This window comes from Heloderma suspectum, chromosome 2, assembly GCF_057233095.1.
Source record: "Heloderma suspectum isolate Gila_16-S chromosome 2, 16-S_ref, whole genome shotgun sequence".
Taxonomy (NCBI): domain Eukaryota; kingdom Metazoa; phylum Chordata; class Lepidosauria; order Squamata; family Helodermatidae; genus Heloderma; species Heloderma suspectum.
In genome coordinates, this window is record NC_139459.1 from 187,018,117 (window position 1) to 187,030,636 (window position 12,520).

General features: G+C 52.1%; 1 protein-coding gene across 1 annotated transcript in view; it reads left to right on the plus strand.

Moving 5' to 3' along the window:
* MAP3K12 (mitogen-activated protein kinase kinase kinase 12) overlaps window positions 1-12,520 on the plus strand; it is a 116,839-nt gene that overhangs the window by 86,530 nt on the left and 17,789 nt on the right. Inside the window, exons 2-7 of the mRNA XM_084836740.1 lie at window positions 360-862; window positions 5,286-5,469; window positions 7,402-7,593; window positions 9,416-9,574; window positions 10,096-10,254; window positions 12,389-12,497. Of these exons, the coding sequence (XP_084692866.1) occupies window positions 394-862; window positions 5,286-5,469; window positions 7,402-7,593; window positions 9,416-9,574; window positions 10,096-10,254; window positions 12,389-12,497 (1,272 nt within the window). The 5' untranslated portion in view covers window positions 360-393. The remainder of the gene's footprint in view (window positions 1-359; window positions 863-5,285; window positions 5,470-7,401; window positions 7,594-9,415; window positions 9,575-10,095; window positions 10,255-12,388; window positions 12,498-12,520) is intronic.

The window sequence follows — 12,520 nt, forward strand, 5'->3', positions numbered from 1 at the left end:
CGACTGGATGCAGCCACCGTCAGGGTTTAAACCCATGCACTCGGATGCAAGAGGTAATTTGGCCCCTGAGATGTCCCGATGGAAGGTTCCGTGGCAGCTGGGATTGTGATTTGATTGGCTGTGGGGTGACAAGAAGCAGGACTGGAACTTCTGCAGTGGGCAACAGCTGGGATGGATTATCGGATATGCGTGCAACTAACTCTGTGATCCAATTTCCTTTTGATATTCTGCCTCAGGGTATTGTTATTAATAAGTCAAAATGTTGGCCTACAAATCCCACAAACTCTCTTAATACTATTAGCAATCCTATCCATGACGCTTTCTATCACTCTGTCTCTCTCTTTCCCCCTACTCCTTAGGGACTAGCTGCACATTACCCAAAGCTACACCGTCATGGCATGCCTGCACGAGACCCGCACCCCTTCCCCATCCTTTGGCAGCTTCAACACTATCCTCACTGAGAGCTCCCTCCGCAAGCTGGATCCAGACGCTTCGGACTGCACCCCCGAAAAGGACCTCACGCCTACGCAGTGTGTGCTGAGGGATGTGCTGCCCCTCGACGGGGGCGGGGGCGGGGGCAGCGGGCACAGCCCCACCCCCAGCGAGGAGACGCACGACCAGTTTGCCAACAGCGTGCTGCAGCTGCACGAGCACGAAGCGGGGGGTGGCGGGGGAGGCGGGGCCGGCGCAGGGGCTGGCGCTGGGAATCCCGAGGTGCGGCCCACCCGTTACCATGCCGACCAAGTGCGGATCCACTGCCAAACAGGGAGCGGCTTCCTGGAGGGGCTGTTCGGGTGCCTCAAGCCTGTCTGGACCATGATTGGCAAAGCGTATTCCACTGAACACAAACAGCAACAGGAAGGTGAGGAGATAGGTGTCCCTGGGAGGTGGTGGCAGTGGGCCTTAAAGGAACCTAACCATGGGGTAGCAACAACTGTAGCCTCGGGCTGTGACCAATAAGGGAAGGGGCCATAACTCAAGTGGCAGAGCACCTGGTTTGCCCGCAGAAAGTCCTAGGTTCGATCCCCAGCATCTCCCGAGAGGGCTAGGAAAGAATCGTGCCTGAAACTCTGGGGAGCCATTGCTGCCCGTCAGTGAGGACAATACTGAGGTAGGTGGACCAATGGTCTCACTCAATATTAAGGCAGCTTCCAGCATTCCTGGTATGTTCTCCCATGCGACTGTGAGCCTAAATTAGACACAGTGGCAGTGGAGAAGTTAGGAACCATTTCGGGCAGAGGTCTTCCACCACAGTCATCAATTTGCCCTGTGATGTTTCTAGTTCATTCCTGTCCACAAAAACATGGTACCTACTGATTCTCAGGTGGCTTCTGTGGACAGGAGTGGCATTTACCAGCTTCACTTGTAATATGTTATAATTTGGTATGCTCAGGAGAACAGGGCTCTGGCCACGGTGACACAGGCAGTGGTAAAAGATTACTGCAATATGCTCTAATTGGGGGTGCCTTTGGCTGCCGGGTACTAATGCCTATCTAAATCAGAGGAAGGCACCACTATGCAGATTCTGGAAGGAAGAGGCATGTAGAGGGAACTCTCCCAGGTGAAAAGTTACAGCTTCCCCAAACAGAAACGATTACCTTTCCCTCCCTCTCAATTTTCCGATGATACTTCCCCGGCCCACGTGAGCATGAACGCTCAAGAGGTGAAGGTGAGCTGACAGACTTGCAGAGATGTGGCGTGCTTCCACACTAGGTGTTTAGTGTGGAATTGCCATGCTTTGTTCACTCAGGTTTTATGGAGCATCCACACAATGCCATCATTGTCATTCTGTATTTTCCCTGTGGCTCTTCTGTCTTTTCTTAGACCACAGAAAGCCCGGCCTTTCTTTTTTATATATAAAAATAGGAGTGCAGTCTCCACAAGTGTAAATGTTTTTAGTGCTGCTCTTTCATCTTTTTTAAAGGGTGGGGTTTTGACACAGGCAGCAATGTACTGGAAAGGCGAACCTATCACAATGCAGCAAACATTAATTATAACCGTTGTGGTAGGTATTATTTTATGTCCCCAAAGCAGCAACCTCCTGCCAACAGGTGTGGACAGAACACAGTGGAGGCAGGTGGCTCCAATTTTGTGAGTCCATTCTGGGTTTCAGTCAGAACAAGCCAGAACTCTCAAGGAGCTATCCAAGGTGCCGAACCTCTTTTGGGGACATGTTTCAGAACCTTGGATAGCTCCTTTAGAGTTCTGGCTGGTTCTGACTGAAACCCAGAATGGATTTACAGCCCCACTGAAATCAGAGCCACCAGCCTCCACTGACAGAACATAATGGGGTGTACATATAACTAAAGCACAACACTCCCAATAATCTGGTAAAGTAGCTGCAATTTTGCCTGTAGTTTGGGTTGTGCTCGGAGCCAGCCGTCTGGAAGCAGATGACATTATTATAGAAGATTTTATTTATGTTCCACCTAATCCCAAAACGTGCTGTGGACTGGATTTCGAGCAGCAAATCCAAATTACAAAGCAGCATCCTCTCAACAACAATGTCATATCAAATCAGACTTATTCATAACAAAAGCAGTCAGTGACGTAGATTACAAATGAATCTCCAAAGGCCTTCCAGAATGAAAAGTTATCCTTTTAAAGACAAGGAGGCTTAAGTTGAGGGTGAACCTAGAAACCAGTTCTAGATGCATACCTGGATCGGTACAGACCTGTAGTAAACTACAGTGAACTACATATAACCTGTTTTCCCAAGTGATCCTAAGGTCACCATGTTGTACAACCTTAAAAAGTATTAGTAGCAGTTCAAAAGGCTGTGCTTAGGAACAGGGATGGCCCAACTGCCAGACCATGGGTCTGATATGGCTTCCAAAGCAGCCTTGTCTGGCCCCCAGTGGTCCACCAAATTGTAATCCAAATGTGGCAGAACGTTAATTTAACTTGTAAGGAAACAAAGCAATGAAACTCTGTGTGTGAGCTTCTGACACTGATTAGTTGAACTGCTGGGTAAGTACAGAATGTTCAGGGAACTGAACAGTTTGCAATCCAATTTCTGTGAGGGGAAGGGAAATTGTCACTTTGGCTGGGATTAAAACCCCTGATAGGGCAGGCTGAGGTTTAGAATGAGGTCCCATATGGAAACTGGAGGAAGGTTGGATGGAGAATGAGGCTTGAGGAGAAGAACTGAGAAGACAGAGAACTGAGTCAAGCAGTGGCTAATCAAAGAAGGGGCTCTGGGGAACAATCATTCTAAAAAATCTAGAGAGACTGTCTGCTGTTGGGCTGTAAAGGAATGAGAGAGGAGTGCTAGGGAAGCTGGTTATGAAAGAAAGTGCAACAAAGTAGGCAATAGCCTGAAAAGCTGGGATCTGAGAAACATTTGGGCGACAGATACATTGAATTGAAGAAAGGAGACGTGGATAAAGTAGGACCAGAGTAAAACCTTGCATAGGGGCAGAGGTGCACGGCCTTTTTGTCCTCTAGGGACACATTTAGTGTGCCAGGTAATAGAAGCAGGAAAACGGTGATCTCAGAAGTGGGGTGACTGGGGGCTGGGAGAGACTTTTACCTTGCCCATCCTCCACCGCTCCCCAGTGAGATTGCTATTCCCGCCCCTGTCTCTTCCCGCCCCACACACACACACACAGTCCAGCTGATCAGCCAGGCTGCAGGGAGAAATGGCAGAGTCCTGCCCACTTCTCAGGCCACATCAGGAGCAGCCAAGGGCCCTATGGGGCCAGTAACTGCAGGTTGTACACCCCTGTTTTATTGGTAGGGGGGACATGCACAGGTAAGAGAGGCTTGGGGACTGAGGCAGGAAGCCAAAGGGTTGGTTTATAGAGGCTACGGACACTAATAGGGCATTCTGCTAGTTGTGACTTCCACTGTCATTGCAGCAGCATTACCTGGCAACCCTAAGAGGTGACAAGAACTAAAAAAGCCATGGTGGTGGGGCTGAATTTCACGTGTTGATTTGAATGAACCAGCCAGTTCTTCTAGTTTAAGGGCTCAATCCTATGCATGTTTAGACAGAAAAAGGCCTACAACTCCCAGCATTCCCCAGCCAGCCATGCTGGGAGTTGTGGGCCTTTTTTCGGTCTAAACATGCATAGGACTGTGCCCTAAGTATTGTTGTATTGCTTTCTTGTGCACATTCTAGAACTGCAAAGGACACCTGCCCGTCTGGCTCGTGAGGGTGTCTTCCAAGGAACACATGCATTCCTTAGGCCCTCTCCCAATCCATGACCTCAGATCATCCGAGCGAATGTGCTCCATAAGTTTAGGGCATGTATATGTTTAGGTCCCATACATGTGGGATCAGATTGCCCCAGGCCACTTTCTCTCAGTGGCAGCCTTCGGATACAAATAGTGCAGTATTTTGCTGTGATCACAGCTGAATGCCTTTTCCATCTTTTCTCCCTCTTGGAAGACACATGTGGCAGTAATCTGAACCTGCCACTGCGCCTCGGCTCGTTCACTTACGCTCACAGGACCCACCGCTAGCGCTTCCTGAAGCAAGCCCGGGAGCAAGCTGAAACACTCATTTCTGAAATGAGACCAGTCAGGGGGACTCCCCCTTCAGCAAGCTACACTGACTCTCACTGTTCCAGAAACTAGAGTTTCTGCTTGTTTCCATTTGGTTCAGGAACTACTAGCTTCTGGTTGCTCCAGTGTTAGGTCCTCCTAGCACAGGGGCAGAGTTAGATGCTGCCCAAGGATGGATCAGGACAATTGTCAAGCTTGAAATGTTGCCTCAAGGCCTGGGTTTAATTGTTGGTTGGTTTAATTCCTTCCTTCTGGTTCCATTTTTATGCCCCCCACCCCATCTCCAGCCACACTGGAACGGCTTTTCTGTGACTACCTCATGCGTGGCTGGGATTTAGTTGACCCTATCAGGTGGGCAGGAGGCAGCTGCATGGGGGAGGAGCAATGAGCTGTGCAGATTATTGACGTTCCAGCCCCTCGCTGCTGGGAATCCTCCCCCGCCCCTCCATCACACACACTCAGCTTCTGAGGTTTCACTAGGGATCGGCCACACATTTTCAAACAATCTTCACACCCATGAGGGCTAGAAACTTGCTGCCAGTTTTTTTTTTTAATGGAAAGCTGAGATTCTCAGGATGCTGAATGCTGTGTCCTTGCAACAGTTGTATTTGGCCCTGTAATAAGCACCACTTCCATGGTTCCTGCATGAAAATATGCCTCCCAGGCCCTGTGATCTTGGGGGGGAGAGTGACTCACTTCCACGTTGACCAAAAGTCTGCCTTCCTACTTCCCCTTCCCCGGAATGACTGTTGGCTTTCTTTCCCTTTCCAATGCAGACCCATGGGAGGTGCCCTTTGAGGAGATCATGGACTTGCAGTGGGTGGGCAGTGGGGCCCAAGGGGCCGTCTTCCTGGGACGCTTCCATGGGGAGGAGGTGGCGGTCAAGAAGGTGCGAGACCTCAAGGAGACGGACATCAAGCACCTGAGGAAGCTGAAGCACCCCAACATCATCACCTTCAAGTGAGTGTGGGGCAGGGCTGGCAGGGTGCCTTGTGGACTGACCTGGCAGCTTCTGGTAGGGTGGCACCCGAGGTCAGGATGGCAGTGCCTCTTTCAAGAAAGGAATCCTCCTTCTGCAGGGTTCTTGGGGTGGGCCCTTGTGTTTGGCAAGCACCATCTCCCCTGACGGCCCACCCCAAAACAGCCTATAAGCAACTGTGCGCATTCGTGGAGCAAAATGCCAACTTCTGCAAGTACCATTCATCTTACTCTTGTAGCCCAGCCTCTCTTCCTTTAACCACACTGTTTTCTCGCCCATCACCGCCCATGCCTTGTCTTTAAAGAAACAGAGATGGAGTCATATTATATATGGCAGCCTTCCTCAGCCCTCCAGAGCTGTTGGAGTACAACTCCCAGCATGCTGCCTAAGGGGATGCTGGGAGTTGTAGTCCAACACATCTGGAGGGTGTCAGGTTGGGGAAGGCTGATATAAGGAAAGTATTGTTTATCCCATATACGAACAGTAAACTCAATTTGTCAGGCATGGATCCTTGTGTAGCCAAAATGGCACCATCCACAGGCAAGAGGGAGGTATCAGAGGGCTCAGGCAAACCCCAAGATTTGTGGAAGTACCCCCCCCCAAAAAAATCTTTAGGTAAAAAAAAAATAACCCGTAAGAGGTTGGAAAACCAAAAACAGCCAAATGAGCATGCTCATTGGCCAAGGACTGGCTCTTGCAGGGGTGGGGGCGGGACCAGGAAACCAGGTGCTGGTGGTTATGGAATAGAGCAGAGGTGGGCAGCATGTGGCATGTGGGCTGTGAGCTGCCCGAGCTGCCCCCTAGGGCAGCCACTGCCAAGGTGCAGCAAAAATATCACTGGTTTGCTGCCAATTTTCAGCAGTAAACCACTAATGAAACCTAAAATGTCCAAATCTCGCTTGGTTTCAAGTGAGATTTCGATGTTTTAGACTTCCATCCAGAAACCTCAAGCTTCCAAATCTCGCTTGAAAATAAGCGAGATTTGAACGTTTTAGACCTCCGTAGTGGTTCACAGCCAAAAATCAATAGCAAACCAGCAATTCTTTCCCCAGTGCCCCACAGAGTGTGCAGAACTCCACAGAGTGTGGCCTGCAATGGGGAGGGGAGATTTCCAGGGGCCAAAAATGATCCCTAGCCCAACCCAGAATTGCCCACCCCTGGAACAGAGTATCCTTGAAAAGAGCTTGGCTGGCTGAAACAGGAGCACTCCACACTGCAACACTTTGTTGCAAATCCTGCTTGTTATTTCTTTGTTTTGAAGATCTGTACCCTTGCCTTAAGACCAAATGGTCCTCAAAACAACTTAGGACAGATTGCAGTAATACAAAATGACAACAACAAACCTCAGCAGCAAAAGCCACAGACCGTGCCTCCCTTCAGCCCCGCAATCCCAGGGCCACTGGCTGTTGGAGGAGGGGATTCTTTCTGGCAGGGGGGGGGGGAACACAAGCTTCCTTCCTCCTCTGGCTGAAGGATGGGGCCAGGCTGGTTTTCCCCTTGCCGAGACATTTATCGTGGGAGATAGAAGGTGTAACCTCCCAGTCACCGGCCAGAACCTCGGAGCATGCACAGAGTGCCCTGTGCTTGACTTTGAGCAGTAGCAGCTTATCTCACATACATCGAATTAAGGAGCAGGGCTTCCTTCTGAGGCACATGGCGGGGCTTTCATGCAAGACCGAACCCTGCACCTCCTTTCAAAAACTGAACAGCCTACACCTCCTATGACAGAACTCTGAGAGCACAACCCAGTTTTGTCTTTAAACATGTAACGCCCACAGCTTGAGGTGCTATTTCTGTACCACTGCTAAACTTTGTGCTAGTAGTACACCTTACCTGAGCATACTCACTTCCTCTCACCAACACCACCACATATGTCTAATCCTGTGTACTCCCTGGTCTCTCCTTCGTCTTAGGGGCGTGTGCACCCAAGCTCCCTGTTACTGCATCATCATGGAATTCTGTGCCCAGGGCCAGCTGTACGAGGTGCTGCGTGCCGGGCGCAAGGTCACTCCTTCACTGTTGGTCGACTGGTCCATGGGCATTGCTGGTGGCATGAATTACCTGCACCTACATAAGATCATCCACCGTGATCTCAAGTCGCCCAAGTAAGCAGGGAAGCCGGGCAGCACCAGGAACTAACAGAGGGCAGGGCGGGGAGGCAGAGAAGGTGGGAGAATTGGGTGAGGGTTACTGAGGGATGGGGAACTCAAGATGAGATTGGGGTATACAGGTGGGAGAGTTGGGTGAGGGTTACTGGGGGACGGGGAACTCGAGATGAGATTGAGGGATACAGGTGGGAGAGTTGGGGGAGGGTTATTGGGGGACGGGGAGCTTGAGATGAGATTGGGGGATACAGTCTGGAGAGTTGGGGGAGGGTTACTGGGGGACAGGGAACTCGAGATGGGATTGGGGGATACAGGTGGGAGAGTTGGGGGAGGGTTACTGGGGGATGGGGAACTCGAGATGAGATTGGGGGATACAGGTGGGAGAGTTTGGGGAGGGTTACTGTGGGATGGGGAACTCAAGATGGGATTGGGGGATACAGGTGGGAGAGTTGGGGGAGGGTTACTGGGGGATGGGGAACTCGAGATGAGATTGGGGTATACAGCTAGCTTACTGCCTCCCATCCCATTTCCCTGTAAAAAAGTGACCATCACTTTTGAAGTTCCAGAAGGATCGGGGCTCTCAAAATGTCAGAACGGCCTCCCTGCCAAATTACCATCTTTTCCAGTAAGGCTGGGGGGGGGGATGGGGGGCACAAGTGCCAAATTAGCTCTGGTCAGGACCATCAGGGAGCCACATGCCACCAGTGGGTGTGGCCACAGCCCAAAGTGGGTGGGGCCACCCCACTATTGGTACATAAACCTGACTGCTTGCCTGGACACACTCTCTCTCTCTCACGCACACACACACGCACACACACCGACACACACACTCCTGCCCCATTCACACCACATGGAAAGGCCGCAAACAGCCCATGGAGAGAGAGAGAGAGAGAGAGAGAGATCATTCTCTTCCCCCATGGGCAGTTTGCAGTCTCCGCCTTTCCATGCTGCGGGTAGAGTCTGGAAAAAAGCACATTTTTAATCCACAATAAATTGTGCAAATCAAGCAGTATATTGTTACATTCCTGATTCCACCCACCACTGCCACCCCTGCATCCTATGTGGATTCAGTTTTAGAGCCCTTTCCCTTGTTGTACAGCACCATCATGTCTTATAGACTTTCGTAAGCACAAAAAAAGGCGGGGGGGGGAGACAGGTCCCTGCCCCCAAGGAGCCTACAATATGAAAGAGACTATGGGGGAGACAACAGAGGGTGGAGAGGGGAGAGAAAAATGTGGCAAGAGATCAATGTGAGCAAATGTACTGCCATGGTTAAGGCAGGTGCGGAACATATACGCCCAGCTGAAAATGTGGAGTCCCTAACTTGGACGAAAAGCAGCAGGTGATGCCTCCCAAATGGAAGGAAGGAAGAGCATTGGTATTCTGCACTGTCAGGCAAAAAGCAGGTACAGCACTGGCTGGCCCGCACAGGTTGGATGGAGGAGGGTGTCACTTCTTCTCCCAGCTGAACCATGCAACAAAACTGCGGGTGGAGCGGTTTCAGAGGGGAGCATGGATTCCCCTAGAAAGGCAGCCCTCACCTTTGGAGAAGCCTGGCAGCAGAGGCAGTGGATACATTCCCAGGGGGAGAGCTTGTCGCATGAGTGAGAAAGGGCCCATCCTTTCCTATCCTCCAGGAGTGTGCCTTCCTCTCCCATAAAACTGTAAGTGCCGCTTCCATCAGAAAGGGAGTCCTAGCCTTACATGGCTCCCCCTGCTAACTATTGAGAGCATTGCATGGCTTTCTGATCCTGCCCCTGCGCACATGGGTGAGAAGGGAGGTTGCGCCTCGAGCGTCTTCTCTGCTCGCCTCTTTCCCTAGCATGCTGATCACTTACGATGATGTGGTGAAGATCTCCGACTTCGGCACCTCCAAAGAGCTCAGTGACAAGAGCACCAAGATGTCTTTTGCCGGCACCGTGGCCTGGATGGCACCGGAAGTCATTCGGAATGAGCCTGTCTCTGAGAAGGTTGACATCTGGTGAGGACAGCCAGGCCCAGAGGAGGGGAGAGGGAGAGGGAGGGGAGGTGGAGTGGCGGATTTCACAGAGGGACCAAAACTGGGTTAGGTCTCTCACAAACACATGGAACAGAACAGTCTTCCCCAGCCCCCAGGTGTGTTGGGGAAGACTACACTACAACACACATCATCCTCACAACTACAGCACACATCATCCCCACATGCACACACACGAAGACCACCACCACGGAACACAGCTGCCTTCCCCAGCCTGGCATCCTCCAGGTGTGTTGGACTACAACTCCCACCGTACCCATCCAGTATGACCATTCTTTGTGCTGGGTGGGGGTGATGGGAATTGTAGTCAAACACATTTGGGAGGCTGCCGGTCTGGGGATCACTGAAATAGAGACCCCGCATGGAAAAGGGTGGGAAAGGGCTAGGGAGGAGCATGAATGGAGCAGAACGGAGGGGGCTGTACATGCCACATGCATCCTCAACCCCAAGCTGACATGTCATTCCCACTACCCCACACCCAATAGGTCTTTTGGTGTCGTTCTCTGGGAGCTGCTGACGGGAGAGATCCCTTACAAGGACGTGGACTCGTCTGCCATAATCTGGGGTGTGGGCAGCAATAGCCTTCACCTGCCTGTGCCCACCAGCTGCCCGGATGGTTTCAAGATCCTGCTCCGGCAGTGCTGGTAAGTCCATAGCTACAGAACCTCTCCCTGCATCTCTAGTGAGGCCTCGGAACTTGCGTGGGCCTCCCAGCCGAGTCGCGGGACGTTATATACTGCAGGGCAGGGGCGTGCAACCTCTGTCCCACAGCTCATATCTGGCCCTCTGGGGCTCCCCACATGGCCACACCTCTTCGCCCTGGCCCAGCCCTCTTTCCCCCAACCCCCAGTCCTTTGGTGCTTTCCTGGCTTTCTTCTCCTTTCTACTAGGTTGAAATGCTTCTACTAAGGCGAGATTACTGGCAGCAAGAGCTTTAAGCTAAAATTTTAGGCCCGCCCCTTTTCCCTTTGGCCCCGCCCACCACTGAAATGTGGCCCCCGAGAGCTTCTCTGAAATGGAATTTGGCCCTCGGGCCGGAAGAGGTTCAACATCCCCGCCATAGCGCTGCACCAAGTGTTACATGAGCCTTGCCTGCAAGTAAGCCACTGAAGAAAAGTGACGTGTGCCGTGGCACTGCACAGGATAATGTTTGTGGCACAGGAGTGTGGGCTGGATCCAGATTTGGTCATACTCAGAGCAGACCTTTGACATCAATGGGATTCAAGTTAATCACAGCTAATATAAGTCCTCTTGATTTCAATGGGTCTTCTCTCTAAGTATGATTAAGTCTGGATGAAACCCAGTGTTTGCCAGTGTGCCGTGCCAGTCATGTGGGAAAGTTTCCACACTGTTGCCGGCCACTGCCAGAACTATGAGGCACTCCATGCTTTGCAAGCAGAATGACATTCAGTGTATGGAGGAGGAGGAGGAGGAGGAGGCAGCCTCAGAGACACACGGTGTTCAGAATGATATTTCTGGCACCATTTTTAAAAACATCTCCCCATTAGTCTGTGCCACCCCAACCTGCGTATATGGGCTTGAGTGACAAGAACCCAGAAATGAACGAAAGAATGGCCTCTCCTCCAGTGCACTCAGCAAACATAGCACAACATGCCCAAATGGAGCTGAAACAAACAAATGTAAACGTGTAAGACCCCCACCCCATACAAGGATGTGCGCGCGCGCACTCACACACACACACACACACACACCCCACTTGGAAAGTAACACAAATCTCTTGAGTACATTTCATTACTTAACAATGGAGATGAATATGTCTAGTAGCACATTATTACTGTTATCATCATCATCATCAACAACAACAACAAGAGCAACAACCATCTGTTTTCTCCCACTTCCTAGATCCATCAAATAAAACTGAGCGCTCAACAACAGGGCTGGGCAGAGACTCTGTGTTTATTCCATTCTGAATACGTCAAGTTCAGATCAGTTACCTCCAGCATCAGGGAGAGGGGCCGCAGGGCCGGCCCTACCGTTACGTGGGATCATGCACCAGCATCCAGCAACAGAGTGGGAAGAGCAGCGAATTGCGCCCCCTTGCCCTCCTGCCCCCCTCAGAAGGGTCCTCAGCTGCCTCCCTACCGCCTCAGCTATGGCTGCAGCCATAGCTGCCACCCATTCGCTCAGCCTCCCTCACTTGCTCAGTCAGCCAGCAGCCCGGCTGACTGCTTGCTCCTGCCTGCCTGGCCGCTCTCGCCTTGTGACCCAGCCACAGGGCTCCTACACGAGGTCACGCACACACACCCAGCCACAGCAATGGAGGCACTGCACCAGTCCCACCGAAGGGCGGCCCCGGCCCCAGGCCAACCCCGTTCCCCCCCAGCAGGTGAGAGGGTGGCTCACCAGTGCTTCCTGCGCCAACGACCAAGGCGGGCAGGCACAGGCCGGGCAGGAAGAGGGGAACCCTCGCAGGCAGGGGAGCAGCAGCTGCAGCAGGGGAGGAAGGGAGCAAGCGAGGGAGCGGCCAACTGAGGGAGCGCGCGTGCGCGGGCGGCAGCAGTAGCACCGCCCCGCTTGAGGCGGCAATATGCCTTGGGCCGGGCCTGAGGGGCCGTAGTTCAGTGGTAGAGCCCCTCTTTGCATGCAGGAGGTCCCAGGTTCAATCCCCAGGTAGGGCAAGGAAAGAATCCTGCCTGAAACCCTGGAGAGCCACTGCCAGTCCGTGTCGACAATACTGGGCGAGATGGACCCAGGGTCTGACTCACTGCAAGGCCGCTTCCTACGTTCCTATGCTCCCAGCTTGTCTTCTTTCCTCAGGAACAGCAAGCCCCGGAACCGTCCGTCCTTCCGCCAGATCCTGCTGCACCTCGACATTGCATCCGCTGATGTGCTGTCCACACCTCAGGAGACCTACTTCAAATCCCAGGTGGGCTCCCTTGGGTCTCTGCC